At 44.0% G+C, this 12,647-nt stretch overlaps 1 protein-coding gene across 3 annotated transcripts in view; it reads right to left on the minus strand.

Annotated features, from left to right (window-relative positions):
• The window catches only part of MAPK1 (mitogen-activated protein kinase 1), a 109,922-nt gene that overhangs the window by 7,794 nt on the left and 89,481 nt on the right, over positions 1–12,647 (minus strand). For all 3 annotated transcript variants that reach the window (XM_042910840.1, XM_042910842.1, XM_042910841.1), the window contains exons 7-8: positions 3,895–4,004; positions 1,479–1,604 (exon numbers count right to left, since the gene is read on the minus strand). In XM_042910840.1, the coding sequence (XP_042766774.1) occupies positions 1,488–1,604; positions 3,895–4,004 (227 nt within the window). In that variant the 3' untranslated portion in view covers positions 1,479–1,487. The remainder of the gene's footprint in view (positions 1–1,478; positions 1,605–3,894; positions 4,005–12,647) is intronic.

A 12,647-nucleotide genomic window follows, 5' to 3' on the forward strand; every position in this document is an offset into this window, starting at 1 on the left:
TTGTTTTTTAGGACACGTCCAGTGCTAGGCTAAGCTCCCCTGACCCCTGGATGCTAGGGTTAGGAAATGTGAAGTCTTTCAGATTTTGTGTTCCCTCCATTTTCCTGAATGCACTGTTTCTTGCCTCCACAGCCCTCATCCAAGCCTCTAGCCCTCGGTCTGGAAGCTTACAGATCTGTTTTGAACTCATCTCCCACCCAGTCTTCTCCAACACTCCCTGTCAGACTTCTTCTGAAAACCACATTTTCTGTCCCCCACACTTCAGAAGAGTGTACCCCCTACTGGTTCCCAACCCTTACTCTGCCTGGCTTCCACAGCTCTCTGAGGCTGATCTGGCCACGTCTGTTCTCAGATCCATTCTACCTTTCCCCTGTCCTCTGTTCTTAATGACAGGGCTGGAGCTTGTGAACTGCACTGCTGAACTTCATTGGAGACTGGCTTCTGATGAGATTCTGCCAATAGCTGGCACACAGGAAAAGCCAGGTTTCCTTTTTTCTGCTTCTTAGTGACACAGGACTTTTTAGGAGGAGGAGGGCTCCTGGCTTCAGAGGCAATGGATGGTGATGGTGGCTTCAGGCTCCAGAGATCCCCCACATCAGTGGCAGTAGAGGCTCCTGACCCCTCTTCAGTGAGGGTGATGCTCTAACAGCTGCAGTTAAAGCAGGTGCCCAGCACCCTCATTGTGTGACGATCAAGGACCCTGGCTAACACGGTTTTTCTTTTGCTCCTTTAGGTGGAGACTAGGAACGACTTCCTGCTGTTTAATCTGCAGGTAACTCCACCTGCTTTGCTCTCTAGACCTTCTAATGCCCTCTGATCAGTCATATGTCCTCTTGTGAAACACCCCAAGTAGCTTCTGCTTTTGAGCCTTGTACTGCCAACTCTCAGCCTGAACCATCATCTCCAGATCCCAATACATGAAAACAGAATGGACAGAGCAGGGAAGAATGGAGCAGAGAAAGCAGTTATACTAGACTGTCACAGAACCCACTCTTTCCTACGTGCCCCCAGAAAGCCTCCAGTTCTGGTGCAAGCGCAGCAGCCCCATGGCCACTAGTAGGAATACTGCACATGACACAGGTGCCTGTAGAAAAACACCTCCAGCCCCTCCCATGCTGGTCCGTCCAAAGCATTTCCCCAGCAAATGCTTCAGGCCCTGGGTCATAATTCTTTACTTTATTGCTCATTTCTACAGGGTTCAACACAATTCTCACTCCTCTGCGCACTCCGGAGTTCTCACACAATTCCTTCTCTTCTTTCTGTATGTTCTCTAAAAGCAAGTTCTGTGTTTCCTTTTTTCTTGGAACACCCAGTTTTTAAAAACCTATTGATATCACTACATTGTCCACCACCCTTTCTGTTAAGCACATGAAGCTGCCACGTGGAGCTCAAGGAAATTCCTTTTTCTTTTTAGTAATACTTAATTTATATTCTCTCTCCACAGCCAGGGTTTATCATATGGCTAAAGCTCTAGGTACCTGACAAGTTTAAGACCTGTATCCCGGCTGGAACCTGGCCGTCTCTTCGAAGATGAGCTCTTTGAGCTTTTCCTTGGGCAGGTCGTCTAGCTCCATGTCAAACTTGAACGGTGCCTCAGCGACGGGCTGCAGGAGAGCACAGGACACGAGGTAGGCAGGAGTGGCTACGGTTGAGGTAGTCATGCACTGACTCATAAACGGCTGTGGCTTAGACTCTGAAATGCATACAGTGGCGCTGACATCTATGAAAACCCAGGAGCTTCGACAGGCACCTATGTACAGTGTCCTGCCTATGTGCTCCATGAGGCGCACTTCATAGGAGCATGCAGTAAATCGAAGGGGAGCAACTAAACCCACTTTGAGCACTCTTCTGAAATTATCACTAATCCCAGAACCATTTTCAAACTTTTAAGGCACTAAGTGTTGAAAAATAATAGAAGTTTACTGTTGTGGGGGTGGTGGTGGTACATTTATACAATCAAAACTGATGATACTCAAATAAATGTACTTGATTAAATACATCATAGTATCTTCATATGAAGAAATATTATGGAGCCATTAAAAATGAAGCTGTAAGGAAGATTAATATCATGGGGAAATACGCATGTTTGTTAAACAAAATGAACCCTATTTAAAAAAAAAAATTTAGATACAGAAATATAAGACTGGGAAGAAAACACTCCAAAATCTTAGTAACTGTCACAAGACTACAAAGTGATCTGTGCTGTAGTTTCCTTTAAGTTTTCATTTTTCAGCACACCCTATAAATAATCAGAAGGCTACTTAAGTACATATTTAAAATGTCTATATCAAAGAATCCCCATACATAATGATGAAAAGGGAAATTAGTCAATTGATATTATTTAAATTTTGATTTTTAAGTACCCCCAAACTAATGCCACGTTAACAGAACTAATCTGATGAGGATACCAGCTGTCACCAGGCACTCCTAGATTTTTATCCACGTGATCCTCACACCAGGCCTTTAGGGTAGGGAAACATGGACCCCAAATTCTGCACTAAGCTTTGTTCTCTTGAAAGGGGGGAAAGGATTCATGTCCATTAGAAAAAAACAAGTAGAGGGGGGCCTGGGTGGCTCAGTTGGTTAAGCATCTGACGTTGGCTCAGGTCATGATCTCACAGTTTGTGAGTTTGAGCCCTGTGTCAGGCTGTGTGCCGACAGCTCAGAGCCTGGAGCCTGCTTCAGATTCTGTGTCTCCCTTTCTCTCTAACCCCTCCCCCACTGGTATTCTCTCCCTCCCCAAAATAAGTAAACCTTAAAAAAAAAAAAACAAAAAATCAAGTAGCTAGCCCTCTCTGAAGGACAGCTCTATGTGTGGGGTCACACTGGTGTCCTATATATGTCCTGCTGGGTTTGGGGTACTGCCCAGGGTCACAATTAGGACATGGGGGGCTCAAAGGGCTAGTCAGAACCCAAGCCTTACACTCTCACCTATTTCCCTGTTATTTACTATGTTGTAGGTATCTTTGCAAGCTGCCTCCATTATTTCTGAGGGGAGGGGACAGAGATGGAAGGGGGCTGATTGAGAAATACTCTCTTTTTGGTTTCTCCTTTCTCTCTCATTTATCAGCTCTTAACTTTTATACTTTTTCCCTTTCTTCTTCCATTTTCCCCTTTAATATTAACACATTCTGCTTGGTTCTCCCCCATACCCCCCATTTAAAACAAGTGTGCAGAGTCTTGTTTATGTATGATTCTCAACTAGAAAGATCCAAAGGTTAGTTCATATTGCATTTTTCTTCATTACTGCCCAGAAAATAAAGTTAAAACTGAAGCCCCAGAAGAATCAAAGAAACCAAGGAACTGGGACTTTCCTGGAGAGAACATGATACATTACCTGGATGTCCAACAAGCTATAGAGGCTTGCCACATCCACCTCCAGACTCACCACAGCAGGTTCTTGTGTGCCCATCCCAAGGAGGCACACCAGACATGACGTCATCAAGCCACAGTGGGAACTGTCCAAGCTGACCTCCTCACTTTGCAAAGCCCCTCCCCAAGCAGACAGCTGACCTCCTTTCCACCCTCAGGGCAGGCACTTTGATTCAGGTGGCTCTTCCTGCCACAGACCACTACAATGGTCTCTAGTCTTTGGACCCCTTCTTTATCCATGCTCCCCATTATCCATCCATTTCCCCTGCCCCACCCCTGCTGTAGGTGGCCTGGAGGAAGTTTTCTAAGATAGAAGAGGCTTGGGGGGTAGGGTGGGGAAGGGTTTCAAGCTGTGCCGACAACAGCACTAGACCTCAAAACAGACAATATGGGCTGTTGAGAAGACGAAGTGTGGTACCATGCACCTCTCAGGACAATCTAAGTATGACATCTGGGCCCTTCCCGGTTGGGCCTGCTGCTGGCTGATATTCCTGCAGGAGCAACCAGGAGCACGGGTCTTACCTCATCACTTGGGTCGTAATACTGCTCCAGATATGGATGGGCCAGAGCCTGTTCTACTTCAATCCTCTTGTGAGGGTTGAACGTCAACATTTTGTCCAGTAAATCCAGAGCTACAAAGAGAAGGGTTTTGCAGTGGTGAGATGGCAAAGAACAGTCACTGCATTACTTTCCATTTTCTGTTTAAGTAAACTGACCCACAAAACAATAGAGCTAAGCATCACCATGGGGAGAAGATATGATACACTGGGTGCCTATTATCTCTCTGACCTTCTTGAGACGGACCATCTGACAATCGCAGACCCAGACGCAGAAAGGTAATGGGATAGTTAAAGGCTGAAAGCAGAACACCAGGGTTCAAACCCAAGTCTGCCTAAAAAACCTGGACTTTTCCTAAATTACTACTCTGCTTTGCAGGCATCTGAAACAAAGGTGTTGTATATGTACTTCTCTTAAGTCGACTCCAAAGTCAGCTCTGCAATGATCAATTTATTTTTCAACACATAGAGAAGGCCTCCAAGGTCACAGAAGAAGACAACAGTCATTTGTCCTGTGTGGTTTCCAGGTCCTGGGTGAGATCCACGTGTGAAGCACAGGCCTTCTGGCTCAATGTGCAGCTTGGCATCTTTCTCCAAGGCCTAAAACAAAGTATTCTCTCTTTTTTAAAAAAAAGTTATCATGCCCACAAGGTACTCTGTGGATATCCCCTTGGACAAAACTGTTGTCAATAAGGATGTCTTCAGAGACCCTGCTCTTAAATGCAAGGCCCGACAAGAGGCCAAGGTCAAGTTCGAGGAGAGGTACAAGACCGGTAAGAACAAATGGTTCTTCTAGAAGCTGCGGTTTTAATGCCCATTTTTTTTTCAACGTTTTTTATTTATTTTTGGGATAGAGAGAGAGACAGAGCATGAACGGGGGAGGGGCAGAGAGAGAGGGAGACACAGAATCGGAAACAGGCTCCAGGCTGCGAGCCATCAGCCCAGAGCCCGACGCGGGGCTCGAACTCACCGACCGCGAGATCGTGACCTGGCTGAAGTCGGACGCTTAACCGACTGCGCCACCCAGGCGCCCCAAGAAGCTGCGGTTTTAAATCTGTTTCGTTTCAGTCATTAAAAATACCAAAAAAACACAAAAAACAAAAAACAAAACCAACACACACACACACACACACACACACACACACATTTATTTAAGTAATCTCTATACCCAATGTGGGGCACAAACTCACAACCCCTATATCAAAAGTCACAAGCTCTCCCAACTGAGCCAGCCAGGTACCCCATAAGTATTCTCTTGATCTGGCCAGTAGTCAGCACCTGAACATTTCTTTCATGTGGAGAGTGCAGGAATAGAAAATAGAATAGAATAGAAAATAGAAAATAGAGTGTGGGATCAACAGGACCAAGATGGAGGGACAGCTAATGAATAGCTGTCCCTAGTGGCCTCCATGGCTAGTATCCAGGCACCACTTCAAGCCATGAGGAAAGCCAAAGGTCATGGCTGACAGCAACTGGAACACAGGTTAAGGGAAATGTGACCAAACAGTTCCTGTACTTACTATCAGGAGCAGGTTTCAATGAGAAAGAACACATGCTAGAAAAGACATTATTGCTCTGGTAAAGTAGCAGCAAAGGGGGCTTTAAAAAAATGTCTTTTATTTAATGATGCTTAGAACAGCGTTTCCAATTTATGTAGCAGGTCCTTTTCTCAAATTAAAGCTCCTGAGAGGGAGTAGGTAAGGAGCTACCCAGCTCTCTTAAGTCTTAGCTCATAGCCCTGTGGAAACCCTGAAAAATTCAAGGACTCCATGGAACAAGTCTGATAATTTACTCCAAGTCTGAAATACTATTAGGCAATATAAAGAACGCTGTTTTGGAGAATGTAGTGATCAATAAACAAAACCAAAAATAAAAACACTGCCATCTACTCAATGAAGCCTTGTTTCTTAGTGATAACTGATTAGTTCAACCTCATCTATCTGCAAATTAGCATACATCACTAAGTCATGAGAGAATGGTAAAAGAAAACCATTTTAGTCATTTACTCACTAAAAAAATGTGTTCAACCCTTGAGAGCAGCAGGCCAGTACACAGTCTGAATGTGAAATGACCAACTGCTTATGTGCCAGGAAGTCAGCCTTGAGAGAGCACATGGAGGCTGGGGAAGCACTTAGAGCTGGAGGTGACTGAAAGGGTAAGTATGAGAGTATGTGTATGTACATGCACGCATGCGGGTGCATGCCTGTGTGTGCATGCTCAGCTCTGGCTCCTACTTGTGACTTCTCTTGTTGCATGTTACCCGCCCTTTATCTTCAAGGCAACTGGGAGATAATAAATGTGGTAAACCACATACCAGATGTCATGAGAAATTTCACATAATACAGAACTTTTCTCATGTCCACAAGGTTGCATTTCTACAAACAGTACATTTTCAAATTTATTTCTGCCTCTATAATCTTTTCAATACACACAAGGGTACCTTAGGAAATTAGGAAACTAACATTTTGCTTTATAGGTTAGAAAACTTTTTGGAGCAGAGGAGGCTCTTAGGAATTTAGAGTGTTGGCCTTTGACTAAAGCACTGTCTGGGCAGGACAGGTATTCACTCCTGAGGCTGTGGACATGGGTTTCAGGGGCCCATGAATGGGCTAGGTTTCAGAGGCAACTCTCTCATGGGTCAGGACAGTACAGTATAATGGTCAAGAACTCAGGCATCTCTGGCCCCAATGCAAGTCCCACAGAACACCAGGTAGATGTGGGAACACATGACACACCACTTACTAGGCATTAGAGTCTAACTATCTGTAATACAAGTAACAAATCTATCCATTTACCGTTCCCAACCACCACCTGCTCCCCCTCACCACTGCAAAAGAACTCATAGACATTTCCGCAAGAAGTTTCTTTTTAAAAAAATTTTTTTAATGTTTATTTTTGAGACAGAGAGAGACAGAGCATGAACGGGGGAGGGTCAGAGAGAGAGGGAGACACAGAACCCAAAGCAGGCTCTAGGCTCTGAGCACAGAGCCCAACGCGGGGCTTGAACTCACAGACCGTGAGATCATGACCTGAGCCAAAGTTGGGCGCTTAACCGACTGAGCCACCCAGGTGCCCCTCTGCAAGAAGTTTCTTGAGCGATTAGAAGTCATTTGGCCTTTTGCCCAATTAGACATTGTCTGTCAGGAAAAGTCCAGGAGGGTCTGGCCACAGATTCTAACAGCATTATTTCTAAGCTGTTGGGGGATACTTTTCCCCTCCAAACCCTGCTGGTACTAAGCTGGGAGTGCTTCAAGGCAGCTGGTATTTGGCAGCTTAAGCAGCTCTAAAATAAACCTTTTATAGTTCCTTCAAGTTATATTCTAGGCCCTTAAACCTACAGGCAAAAATCACAAAGTAGCTTTTTTTGCTACTTGAAAAATAACTGGATCTCCAGCTTTCTTTTATTTATTTTATTTTATTTTATTTATTTTATTTTATTTATTTTATTTATTTTATTTATTTTAGTGCTATTTCTGCATTATTCACAGCTACAGAAGGGGAAAAGGAGAGAAACGGGAAGCAGCTGGCAGGTCTGATCCCACAGTCAGAGTGCGTGGCCTCCCTTCTCCCACGCCACACAGAAATCCAGTGGCACCCCTCAGATGGCATGAATCACTATGCCTGTGCATATGCTTCCCTGGATGCAGGTTTTATTTCCCCTAAAAGACTGAAGTCCTTTCGAGGCTGGGATTGATTACATCTGACCACGATCCCTGACTCTCCCTGGTATCCTCTTAGAACCCCATACCTTCTCTTTAATTTCAGTGGGTACATAGCAACATGACCCTGCCCTTCTGGTCCCTCAGCCTTTTTTCCTTTCCTCCTTGGCCCAGACTCTGGGGTGAGTCATGCGACTGAGTGAGACATGCACCACTGAGGGTCCATCTCACCTACCCAACAAAACTCTCATTCGAGATCAAGGCTGCAACCTGTCACATCCATCCTTAACTAGAATTTCTGAGCAAGGCCAGAGAAAAAGATCTAGCTGCTCAAACTGTGCAACTGCAACAATGCTTCTCACACTTTTTTTTTTTAAGTTTATTTATTTTGAAAGAGTGAATGGGGGGTGGGGCAGAGAGAGGGGGAGACAGAGAAAATCTCAAGCAGAGTTTGCACTGCCAGTGTGGAGGCTGATGCAGGGCTCGAACTCACGAACCGTGAAATCATCATGACCTGAGCCGAAATCAAGAGTCAGATGCTTAACTGACCGAGCCACCCAGGTGCCCCTCAGAACCTTAATCTTAAAACCAACTGATGATTGATCTTAAAAAGCAGTTAATTCAGCCATAGTTCAAACTATACAAGCACTTTTCTTTGAGAAAAAAACCCTTCAGTATGTGGCAGACAGGCTCTATGTATCTATATTTTCATTCTGTCATGGAGAATATGGAAAAGACATGTGTGCAGGGTGGGATATAACAAAGCAAGTACTTTTAACTGCTCCACCAGAGACATTCTTATGTGCACTCGGCATTGGTTTTTAGCTGTGAGGGCACGGCTCTGCCACTGCCTTATCCTGGGCCAAGGTGCTAGCCATCTTGCTCACCAGCAGTTGTGTACCAAGAGTGCACAGGGCAGCACAGAGAAAGTGTGAGAAGACTTTAGTGTTACTATGAAAATAGTTTTAACCCCATGGACACCCTGAAAGGACTTTTGGGACCTCAGAAGTCTAAGGAGCACACTATTGAGAACTGTTGTACCACAAAAACTCAAGATTTTTTTTTAAAGTGTATTTATTGGGGGGGAAGGAAGGGAGGAGGGGAAGGGAGAGGGGAGGGGTAGAGAGAGGGAGAGAGAGAATCCCAAGCAGGCTCTGTGCTGTCATCACAAAACCTGACATGGGGATTGATCTCCCGAACCGTGAGATCATGACCTATGACAAGATCAAGACTTGGACGCTCAACCAAGCCACCCAGGTACCCCAAAACTCAAGATTTTTAATCTCATCAAAGCCCCTAAAAGTTCTGGGAAATCTATGCTCGGTTGCTGCTCTAGTCTAAGATTCTTCTCAACTCACACAGCTTTAATCATGCCCTTCCTGCCAACTGAGCCTTACTACTCTGTGCAGGTCTAAGGGTGCTACCGAGAAAACTGAGGCCCCCAGGATCGACCTTCCTGAGCAAAGACACCCTCTCCCTGTTCAAAGCCAAACCTCCACAATGTGTGGCCACACCCAGCTCCCCCTCATCTGGACCAGTTGTTTCTGTCTGCATGTTCCATTTCAAACTTCCTATTCACACTCAGTGCTTCAACTATACTTATGTGGTCACTAATGACCGCTTAATTGGAAGCCTGTCTGTTCCATGGAGACTGCTGAACAGAACATGTCTATTTTCTTATGATGCCACCTCCTGCTTCTGTGAAATAGGCACTAGTTATTTTTTGTCCATTCTTTACAGTTTTCAAGAGTTTCTACTCCTGTTCCACTGGCCATTGAAGGTTTGTGTTATTTAGCTCTGACACAGGTCATTCTTCTTACCATCTCAACCTCCTGCATGATTTCAATGCCATTTGTGAAAAAATTGCTAAATCTTTCTTTAGCCTTGAGCACTGACCCAAACTTTAGAATGATAAATACAACTCTCTGTAGGCAATAAAAAAGTATATAGCTTATGACTCCATTTACAGTTAATATATGTATTTATAGGAGGAACTACAGAGTCTGGAAGCTTTTCAAACAACAGGTTATCTGGGAAATGGAGACAGACTTCTTACAGGAATTGTACTTTTCTTAATTAAAAAAAATAAAAGCAGGAAGAAAAGAACTGTTGGTTTTCCTGCCAGTGTCCACTGCCCCTCTAATCCCATGACACTGTGCTTGCCATGGGGGAGTTCTCAGACCACCCACACCCCTGGTTGTGCCATGGGAATGGTGACACTGGCCTAGCCACATTCACCTGGATTCCCTTAGCCACAGAGACTGGTCAGGGATGGGGACAAAGGAGCAATGAGCCCCACAGTAGGGTTGAAGCTATCAAGAAACAGGTCAGTGTGACCTGGAGTTGCTGGTGGCCATCTTGTCACCACAAGACAAGAGCTAATTAATATGAAAAGCACAGAGGAAGGCAACACTGAACAACAAAGAGGTCCAGATTCTGTGCCCTGGAATCCAAACACTACTGGACTTGTTCGCTATGAGAGCCAGTACAGTCCTTCTTCAGGCCTAACCTGTTGGCAGTAGGATCTCATGAGGTGGAACCAAGAAAGCCTCAAACAGCTGACCCTCTAGTCTGTGTGAATGACTCACCTAAGATCCCACCTCTCACCCCCAGCAACACAACCCCCTCATTCAATGTAACCACTACTAATTTTCTGACCTATCTTGTAGAATTTTTCCCTGCATTTTCTTTTATGTGATTGAGATATTATATATATGAAAAATGCTGTATGACTTCCCCAGTAAATATTGCTATTAGTATTCTCCCATGCTATAAAAACTTTGTAGGGGCGCCTGGGTGGCGCAGTCGGTTAAGCGTCCGACTTCAGCCAGGTCACGATCTCACGGTCCGTGAGTTCGAGCCCCGCGTCAGGCTCTGGGCTGATGGCTCGGAGCCTGGAGCCTGTTTCTGATTCTGTGTCTCCCTCTCTCTCTGCCCCTCCCCTGTTCATGCTCTGTCTCTCTCTGTCCCAAAAATAAATAAAAAACGTTGAAAAAAAAATTAAAAAAAAAAACAAAAAACAAAAAACAAAAACTTTGTAAAAATCACTTTTAGTGACTTTATGACTTTTTTTTTTTTTTTCCAACGTGTTTTATTTATTTTTGGGACAGAGAGAGACAGAGCATGAACGGGGGAGGGGCAGAGAGAGAGGGAGACACAGAATCAGAAACAGGCTCCAGGCTCTGAGCCATCAGCCCAGAGCCTGACGCGGGGCTCGAACTCACGGACCGCGAGATCGTGACCTGGCTGAAGTCGGACGCTTAACCGACTGCGCCACCCAGGCGCCCCTATGACACTCTTTTTAAGTAGAAGCATTAGTTTCCTTAACCATTCAATTAACATTTAGCATTTAGGTTGTTTCTGAATGGGTGTCCTTAAATTTATTATGCCCAAACTAAAGTCTCAATTGTCACTCCCCAAAATATTCTTCCTTCTTTTCCTCATCTATTTCTCCATGTAAATTGTGTGTTCTTATCCTTTGCTCATTTATTTATCCACTGAGGTCTTAGATTTCTCTCTGTTCTTTACACACTAATAATATATTAATCACGAGTCTAACACTAATAAACTAATAATTCATGTAAGTCTCCAAATAACCCTATGAAGTGGGAAATACAATTTGTTCCAATTTTGAGATGAGGAAATTGTGAATCAGACAGGTTAAATAATTTGTCCAAAGTCAAAGATCTGAGGAGGTGGGGCCCATCTGAATTCAGGAGGCTGATTCTGAAGCACACAGCCTAAACCATGGTGCTATGTTGCCTTAACATAATAGTTAAGAAAGGGATCCTTCAAATGTTATTCAATTTGGAACATTTTATACCTATTGCTTACACTTCTAGTTTATTTTAAGTTTTAAATTTTTATGTGATAAAATCTATCTTTCTTTTGTTTGTTTTCTTGGTTTGTTTTTACAGCTTAGGAAGATAGTTTTTCTCCACGCAGATCAGAAAAATACTGAACACTCCATCGTTTTTAAAAAAAAAATTTTTTTTTGTGTTTATTTTTGAGAGTGAGAGAGAGCATGAGTGGGAGAGGGGCAAAGAGAGAGTGAGACACAGAATTCGAAGCAGGCTCCAGGCTCTAGGTGTCAGCACAGAGCCCAATGCGGGGCTTGAACTCATGGACTATGAGATCATGACCTAAGCCAAAGTTGAATGCTCAACTGACTGAGCCACCCAGGTGCCCCAAAATATTGCTGGGTTTTAATGGTGTGATTTTTTTTTTTTTTTTTTTTTTTTGAGAGAGAGAGAGAGAGAGAGAGCGAGCGCGTGTGTGTGTGTGTGAGGGAGCACACGTCTGAGCATGGAGAGAGGGAGAGAGAATCTTAAGCAGGCTCTAATGCTCAGTGAGGAGGCCAATGCCGGGCTCAGTCCCACAACCTGGGGATCACGACCTGAGCCAAAATCAAGAGTTGGATGCTCAACCAATGGAGACATCTAGGTGCCCCCTAGTATGATTTTTTAAAATGTATTTAATTATCAATTTTTTGAATTCACTTTGAAGTGTGAGTAATGATTTAAACTGATTTTCTTCCAAATAGTTATTCAACTAGCCCAGCACCATCTGCTGAATAATAATCATTTCTTCCCCCTAACTGGAGTAATTTTGGAGAGAATCCTAAGCTAGACTCCTTTAAAGAAAAATCTACAATACTACTGGTTCAAAGGATTCAGATTTCAGAAATCTCCAACAAACATGTGAAAAATATTCTATCTCAAACTTTTTTTTTTTCTCCTTAAAGTAAGCTCTATGTCCACTGTGGGGCTTGAACTAACCACCTTGAGATCAAGAGTCACATGGCTCTATTGACTGAACCAGCCAGGTGCCCCCATCAGTCTAATTAAAGAAAAACAAATTAAAATGCCACTTCTCCCCCATTTGCTTGGCAGATCCAAAAGTTCAACACCCAAAATTGCTGGAACAAAAGATGTGTGACAGAACTGCCAAATTGCCCTCCAGAGAGACTCAACCAATTTACACACCATTAGCTGTCTCTGAACATTCATTTGCCCCACAGCCTTGACCACATGGTGGATCATCAAACTTTTAATGCTTT

Source organism: Panthera leo, chromosome D3 (genome assembly GCF_018350215.1).
Source record: "Panthera leo isolate Ple1 chromosome D3, P.leo_Ple1_pat1.1, whole genome shotgun sequence".
Taxonomy (NCBI): Eukaryota; Metazoa; Chordata; class Mammalia; order Carnivora; family Felidae; genus Panthera; species Panthera leo.